The 8628-nt window shown below is 37.1% G+C and overlaps 1 protein-coding gene across 1 annotated transcript; it reads right to left on the reverse strand.

Moving 5' to 3' along the window:
- Nucleotides 1-4463: 4463 nt before the first annotated feature.
- LOC127644705 (regulator of G-protein signaling 16-like) lies at nucleotides 4464-6804 on the reverse strand. Its single transcript, XM_052128029.1, has 4 exons — nucleotides 6698-6804; nucleotides 6362-6507; nucleotides 6086-6252; nucleotides 4464-5862 (listed from the first exon to the last, which is right to left on the reverse strand). The coding sequence occupies exons 1-4, from the start codon at nucleotides 6739-6741 to the stop codon at nucleotides 5689-5691; spliced, it is 531 nt and encodes a 176-aa protein (XP_051983989.1). The 5' UTR covers nucleotides 6742-6804; the 3' UTR covers nucleotides 4464-5688.
- Between the last annotated feature and the right edge of the window lie 1824 nt (nucleotides 6805-8628).

Consider the following 8628-nt stretch of genomic DNA (forward strand, 5'->3'; position numbering starts at 1 on the left):
GGAGATGCTGACTTCATTTTCCAGCAGGAATTGGCACCTGCCCACACTGCCAAAAGTACCAAAACCTGGTTCAATGACCATGGTATTACTGTGCTTGATTGGCCAGCAAACTCGCCTGACCTGAACCCCATAGAGAATCTATGGGGCATTGCCAAGAGAAAGATGAGAGACATGAGACCAAACAATGCAGAAGAGCTGAAGGCCGCTATTGAAGCATCTTGGTCTTCCATAACACCTCAGCAGTGCCACAGGCTGATAGCATCCATGCCACGCCGCATTGAGGCAGTAATTAATGCAAAAGGGGCCCAAACCAAGTACTGAGTACATATGCATGATTATACTTTTCAGAGGGCCGACATTTCTTTATTTAAAATCCTTTTTTTTATTGATTTCATGTAATATTCTAATTTTCTGAGATTCTGAATTTGGGGTTTTCATAAGCTGTAAGCCATAATCATCAAAATTATATCAAATAAAGGCTTGAAATATCTTACTTTGCTTGTAATGAGTCTATATAATATATTAGTTTCACCTTTTAAGTTGAATTACTGAAATTAATGAACTTTTGCACGATATTCTAATTTTTCGAGTTTCACCTGTATATATATATATATATATAAAACCACTCCAACATCAGCTTGATCCTATATTTAAATGAACAATAGCTGAGAGTAAAATGAGAGATTTAAAATAAACAGAAACCCACCTTCCTGTCTGACAGATTTGGAAGGACTTCCTGGTCTTCAGCTAATGTATTCGTAATGGAGGTCACAAATTTGCTTCAGTTATATGGGACAATGGGGTGGAAAACACAGGGGAATTTCATTGAATTTTTCCCTCTACATAGTATATTGTTCCTCCATGTGTGTCTTGCATCAGCAATGACTAAAGCCAGCAAATAGTCGAGATAAGTCAGTCTGACGACAATTTATTTTTATTTCATCAACTGGTAAAAATTTGACTGCTGAAATAGCAACATCAACACATCCTTGGTTAGCTACAAGAGGGAAATGTGCCCTTACTGTAAGAGTGCCGCCCAGTACCGATTTAGAACTAGGAGTGTGGGCTAGTGGTGTGAGCTCACTGTCTAGCAATTTACAGGCCTCCAGAGTCTGGGCTTTCCCTTATTTGTGGTACCATGGCATTATAATAGAAATACTAAAACAGTAACAGTACTTTGGTAGGGGAGTAAGAGACTCATTTCTACAACTTATTTCCAAATGAAAATATGTTTAGATGACTACTTGCATCATTTGTTTAATAGAGACCATTCTATGACAAAGGTTCTTCAATGTTTCTGAGGTTGACTTCATTGTCTTTATGTTTGTGGTCAAAGAGATGCCAATGATGTATATGTAAAAGTAATAATAGTCACTTTAAAGTTTCTTTCCTCCTTTCAAATCCTTTTACTGTAATATTGTATGTTATTCTGAACTAATAAAAATCCACGTTTAAAGCTTTTGTATCCAAATACTATGTTTTATCCAACATCATAGGCACAAAAACTATGAACACAATGGGGGCACCAACAGGGACATTTCTAAAACATCAAGGGGGAACCCCCAAACCCTGCCAGACCCCACACCCCTCACACTGGAAGGCAAAAACAGTCAACGGGACCCCTGCCACCCTCATCAACCCCCACCCTTGGGCGCCGACTTTGATGTCACATACACCACCGTAAATGGACAGCAAAAGCACATGGTAAGAAAATACAATAAAACATATCAAAATACACAAGTGGTAGGAATTACTGACACCTGTGGCCATTATGTGAACTGCAGCCAGCTGCCTGTTGCTCGTGATGGTGCGCACATACTCCATAATTCATCAAAAAAACAGAGACTGAACATGATTCACCGGCATCATGCTGACAGATGAGGTAACATAATTAAAATTACACAGTTATGATTGTTTTAACAGAAACTTTGAGACTGCATATTATATTTGACTCTCCAGTGCTGGAACAGGGCTTAAACAAAGTGTGGATATAGATCTGACTATGCAAGACTGTAGTTTGAAGTAATCACTATTCTTTGCATGATACATTGACTGCATTTATATGATAGCCTATTTCGGCGTTAGCTAGGAAGCCAGATTTATCAATAGCTGCTAGCTAAATTTGGTGGAAAATGACAGTAGCTGTTTATAAAATAGACTGTACATTATAAATATGTTGACACAATTCAGTATTGATGTGATTACATCACAACTGTCATTTTGATATATCGATGCATTATTGTTTTATAATAATAGAATTTATATATTTTCTGTTTAACAATGTTAAGTTACACTAATAAATGGAGCTTTTTGCATTATCTTGAACATTGTCTAGCATTCATTTCATGTATTATTGTAGTTTACCTTGCTGAATAATTACAGATTAGCATTGACATTAAACTGACTTTTAGTATAAAGAGAAGATCGTTTTAATTATTTGAAAGTTATGAAGCAAGGCATCTTGCAATCCGTCAGCGTTAGCTAAAGATCAAGTTAGGTAAAATTACACAGATCAATCCTTATTGAACTATATATTTCACATGCTTTGCATTTATGTAACTTACCTGTCCAAAAAGAAGAACGCCAATTCATGGTCGGTTTTGATCCCTAAAACCGAATGAAGGTTCCTCCAGGAATCAAATGCCCTGCTTATGTTCACTCTAGTTTTCACTCGACAAAGATCACGTTTCCGCTTAGCCGGATGGGATTCAGTGGATACATTTTTTTTTTTTTTTTTGCTTACTCTGAGTTTGTGTAGGATTCGGTATTGTGCTAGGAGCCGGACGTTTGCTGGATTCCATCTCTAAGATAACGTTACCTAGTGTTGCAGACTGTCTGTTGACGCTGTTGAATGGTGGAAGCACTGAGGCAAGGGTCTCAGGAGCACGCATAAATGTCACATCCTTTGTATTTTCCCAGCAAAAGCGACCCGCTCCCTTTGCATGAAAATCAGTCTACGGGCTTTTATAGGCAACCTAGGAAGTATGGGAAGTGCTCATTTTTTAAGTTGCGTTACAAGCGTTTACACATTAGCAAAAAAAGGTGAATATTACAGGAAAAATTTTACATATTGCACCTTTAAAAAATGTTTTTATATTCTCATAAGCGTTACAGTAAAACCGCCATTTGCCTCTCTTCTAATCATAATCGTGACGGATATTGTAGACACCACCAAAGTGTTTTCATTCACTTTTAAAGGGCAGCATATTAAGGGGGAGGGTGGACGAGCAGATGACTCAGTGTGGAGCGCCGAAGCATCTCAGTGCCATCACTACTCAGCAGAGGTAAACAGACTCCTGCAGAGGTGTGGAGTGGGTGAGATGAGTGGGCCACATGGTCACCATGGAGACCAGTCTTCACTCTACAGAGCTTTGCTAAAAAAAAAAAAACACACCTCTGGCAAGCTGTGTATTCTGGAAAACCTGAACGGTCCCCTTGGTAAACCTGAATGGTCCTCTTGGAAGCAGTTAATTAAGCGTGTTTCTGCATGTATGTAAGCATATAGTGTAAGTTAGTCTTTATATGAAGCTCATTGAGAAACATTGTGTTGTTAGAGGTGTCTAAAAACCCCCATTAACCTGTGTAAGGGTGTACTGTATGTGGGGTATGTGGGCAGAGGAAGTGGAACCACTGTTACATGTTTCAGAACCTGAGGATGATTAAACAGCTATTTTCTTATAGCTGCTATAAAATAAAATAAACCACAAGGTTTCCGTATTAATATATATTTCTAATATACAATAACTACTCAGACGAAGTATTACTTTAGACAAGGAATGTCATAAAATATCGATACATTGATTATTGATCAGCACAGTTATTTCTCAATATGTTTTTGAGGCATCCATTTAAATTAGTAGCCTAATTTTGGTGCTTTCCCATTCATCTGTTTAAAGTAGTGTGGCGTAATAGCTTAGGGAGACCACAAGGGGCGATTTAATGTTTACTGTACTTAATAGTTATCGTCAAATCTGTCACCCATATATTTGTGCAGTTATGGCGGATAATCAAATTGGAGAGCTTTGGGAAAAGTTCAAAAGAAGCATAGTTTGGAGTTATTTTGGATTCCAGTTGATGGAGCTGGCGAATATCCCATATGAACAGATATCATGGCGAGTGGCAACAAACAGGTAAAAGCAAAAGCTTTTAACCCTAGGAAAAACTATCAATTGATTCTCCACAAGCCATACAGTATATAGTCGGCCATTTGCAGCCAATTAACATTGTCCATTTTTCTGAAACATGTTAGAGGAGATGAAACCAGAGTCTGCTGCTCACACTTTACTAAAGTTGCATTGAAAGAATATGTTTGAAGAGACAAAGACAATTTTGCAACAACGAGTAGCCCTACTTATATCAGATTTTTTTTTTATATATGCATCGAACCCAAGTCTACAATCCACTCTCAAAAAGATTCATGTCTGAACACGAAATGTAAAAAATTTATTTAAACAAGTTCCCCCACTTTTTCCCCACATGAAAGTTCAATAAATAACAATTGTTCATCAAATATAATTAATACTATTTTCAATATAACTCTAATAAATACTCAATACAAAATACAAAAAAAAGAAACAGTTTTACATAAAAGTGCAAAAGTCATCCAACTTTCACAAAAACTCCCAAGTGCTACAAACTTCATCAGTGTGCTCCACTACTGCACTGATAAACTCAATTATCCACAAGTTGTCCTTCCAGTCTAGTCTTTGAGTCTGTGTCTCCACCATAAGTCCTCCTGAACCCCATGATACAGGTTCAGATTCATTCAACAACAGTCACATCCAGGGACTAAAAACGGTTCAAGGAATGAAAACCAAAACCAAAAACAAACATCATTTTTAGCAGAACGTAACCAAAAACCAGAGCAAAGTGTTTTTCAATTGTTCTGATAATTTTTTCATGAATCTAAAGGCCAAAAGGTTTAACACAGTACATTTTTGGAGCTACACCATTTAATATTGCCTGAAAAAATCATACATGTGCTTTGATACTGAAGGAAACTACTCCATCACATATTTCTTTGCCTAATTGCCCGTTGTGGATGTCACATTCTCTGATTGAAGACCTTATTAATAACAATGTATAATTACTACATGTACATGCACAGCTAATCTAGGTACAAGGAAAACATTATTAGAATAAAAAGTACCTTTCTCAGTTGTTTCCAAGTCTTCACTGTATTATTGTTAGATATGATTTACAGATAACACAGATTTGATGCTGCCGGGTTTTGACTCAGCAGATCTGTAAATAAAATTATCCTTAACTGATAATTAACTTCTTGATAAGTCCACCTCATAGGGAAAAAAAAATTGCTAATTTTCACTTATTTTGGTGAGGCAACTGGCTTATTTTGGGCTTGTTTTTCCAGGCCATGTTGCTTGTTTCTCTTGTGAGATCTGGCAACACTGCGATAGGTATTTCACCCACCCCTAGAGTAGATTACTTTCATTTTTAAAAGATTGTTATTAACCATTCTTTTGTTTAGTTCTAATCGGTAACCTTTTGGAAAGGAGGCTATGGAACTTCTGAACCGGAATGAAAAAATTCAGTTTTTGCTCCGAAAGAACCAAAATGAAAAACATTTTGTTTTTAGTCCCTGGTCACATCACACAAATGCTGTGTTTGGCTGTGACACATTCCATTGTTTCTGACCCTTGAGTCTTCCATGCTACAGCCATGGATAGTTTAACCCACATGTTGGGCGATGAGTTCCTGGTAGACGGTTGACTTTAGGAAACGAGGGTAACAATCTTTCTCCATGAGGGTGTAAATTTTGCTCTGGGCCAAGCTGAAGGAGGAGAGGGTGGGGTGCTCCATACTCTTCAGAGTGATACTTCTAGTTTCATGATCCAGATTAACCTGACAATAGGGAGAAACGATTTCTGTTACAATGCCACTACAGATTTTGACATGATACTGTATACTGTAAATGTGTCTTACTTGACGTGATTTGTTCAACTATGTTATGCTGTCCAGTTTAGATCGTTGTTTATGTGTTTGAAGCATTATATCAGCCTTTTGTGTTCAGCATGGGTATTTGTACCACCTTCTCTTTTTGTATTCTTTGTCGTTATATATTTACCTCGCTCGGTGCATCACAGCAAATGAATTCTTCATAGATTTTTTTGGCCTTGGGACACAGTTTGGAGGAATTCTTTGTGTTCTTGAAGTCCTCACAGGCCAGATAGAAAGCGATGTTTTCTTCACTGTACTCAGATGACAGAAATGCTCTGAAAGCACTTAGTCCCTCTAGAAAGAAAGATGAACAAACCAATAGATGACTTCCGTTGCCTCTGTGCTACAGCCAAGACAAGAATGCTTGATGCCTACATATTTGTTGCTGCTGACATAAACTCACCTTTGTGAGCCAGGAGTTCATGGAAAGACTGGCTCCATTTTTTCCTGTTCTCTAATGTTAGTTTGTCAGCTTTTTGAGAGTGGCCCATGATATTAAGCTCTTGCTTCAGGAGAAAACCTCCAAACCGAGCCTTTAGCTCCTTTGCCCTGTGAGGACCAAAATTGTCCATCATTTCATTGGAAAAACACTATTAAATGAAAATGCTCAAAACACTTGATCTGTTGTCTACTTTGAGAAATAAATTTAACAGCTGCAATAGCGATACTTTAGAGTGGTTTTCCCACTATCTAAATAAATCGATATATAAAGTCACTTTTTAACAGATGTGAAACATACCTTTCCAGACAGGTGATTGGCAGATGCTCTAATGTTCGGCACATGTTAACAGGTCCAGAGATATTTCACTATGCTCCACTAGTGGTTGTCTAACAGTTAATATTGTCTGAGACTTTTGAATCTGTCTGAACGTCAGCAGCACTGGGCTATTTATACAGTTTCCCCCTCACTGACATTACTTTCCTCAGCCAATCACACACAAGCTGTGGAGGTAGGGGGTGTTTCTGCCCTTCAAGCAGCCTTTATTCTTCAATGAATCATTTCCAGAAAGCATTGGTCCAAAGGCTAAATTTTTCCTCCCAATGCTCAATTGTCTTTATTTGTTACCTACATCATCTGGAAATAGATACAATACCTGATTTTCCTTATTTTGGATTTTAGTGTTGGATTTTTGGATGTCATTGTGGGAAATCACTTTAAAATCATTTATTTTTATTGTTTTGCATGCTTTATCAGTCAGCTATGTACTGATACAACCAAATGTGTAAAACAGTTCACATGGGTGAATCTCATGAAACCAGGCAAGAGCAACCTTTAAGAAAGAAATATGAAATTGCATTTTGCCTTTAGAAAATGAAGCCCAGGAGGATAAAAAACTTTTTTTGCATTGCAAAATAATTTTCATGATAAATAAGATAGAAGAAAGCCTGTCTTCACGCTTTTTTACCCCCCTGATGTCAGTAAGCCCTCGCTGTGTGGAGGCCAGAAAACAGGAAAGAGAGATTAATGATCTTTGGGAAATGGGGGAAATGATAAATCTGTGCATGTGATAAGCAGGTGCTAATTATGACTTCATTTTACTATTCTGCCCTACACAGTCAAGATTGTCTAGCCAAATGTGGATTTTAAAATAGTTTCAGCCCTTTTTTCTCTGAATCTGAGGATTGTTGAGCCAAACCCATCTGCCACATGACAGGTCATAATCTAAAAGACACGTTCTTGGTTATAACTATGTGGACAAAATATGTAGTTACTGTGTTTTGTCTTTGTGGAGCAGTAATATTGTTCAAACATTCGTTTGGTGCCTAGTTTGGGCAATAATCAGAATTTTTTAATTGGCCACACCAATGCTGAATTAAAATGACAGGAAGGTTTTGCTGAAGGTGACCTGATTCATGCTGTTTGGCACCATTTTTAAAGACTTTGGGCTCAAAGTGCAGCGTTATGTACAACAACCATGAGCTACAGTTTATCATATTTTTATGAGAGCTCTAATTTTAAATACAATATTCATGCCAGCACAAAGCACAGTTGGCCGTGGGTGGAGACCGGGAGTATTTGCACTATCTGTGGGTGTATATGCGCAAACTTAGTTTTTTTTATGTTAATGAAGTAGCACAAAGCACGATTTGCTATTTTCCTGAGAAATAAGGAATTAATTAAGACATTTCAGAAGCACATCTATTCTACACGCAAAATTGAAACTCAGTTCCTGAAATTGCAGTTTGGATATTCACCCAGCAGGTGGTAATAAAAGTTAATTTCCAAACTCTGTGAACATTGAAGAACATCAGATTATGTCCCTAACAACTGCCATTTTATGAAACAAAAGTTTATTAGATTTGTGTAAATATCATGGTTAATTTTTCAATTATAATTATTATTATGTATATTTAAAATTTTATTAATTATCTAATTTGTTTTGGTATTTTTCAACCTGTTGCCGTAGAGTGATTTTTAAATCACTGCAAAAGGGGTCGTTGCAAGAAGTTGGAGCTCTTAAAATGTTTGGATTTGGTATGATTATTTGATTATTTCATTTGAGGAGTAATTTAAATGTAGAAATATTTTTGGTTTAATTTTTTCATGTTTGAATGCATAAATTATTTTTTTAAATCAAAATTGATCAGTAGAAGTGAAGTGCTAAAGAGGCTGACTGCCTCCACTGCAGTCACGAGTTCTAATCAAGGGCGTGTGGTGAGTTTTGCGTG

Source organism: Xyrauchen texanus, chromosome 6 (assembly GCF_025860055.1).
Source record: "Xyrauchen texanus isolate HMW12.3.18 chromosome 6, RBS_HiC_50CHRs, whole genome shotgun sequence".
NCBI lineage: Eukaryota > Metazoa > Chordata > Actinopteri > Cypriniformes > Catostomidae > Xyrauchen > Xyrauchen texanus.

Bases quoted from the DNA above. Each gene is read 5' to 3' on its own strand.
- LOC127644705 (XM_052128029.1), bottom strand. From the start codon at position 6,741: ATGTGCCGAACATTAGAGCATCTGCCAATCACCTGTCTGGAAAG. The intron at 6,253-6,361 runs GTGAGTTTATGT...CTTTCTTTCTAG, and splicing joins TGAACTCCTGGCTCACAAAG to AGGGACTAAGTGCTTTCAGA. The intron at 5,863-6,085 runs GTAAATATATAA...CCCTATTGTCAG, and splicing joins GCTGTGATGCACCGAGCGAG to GTTAATCTGGATCATGAAAC.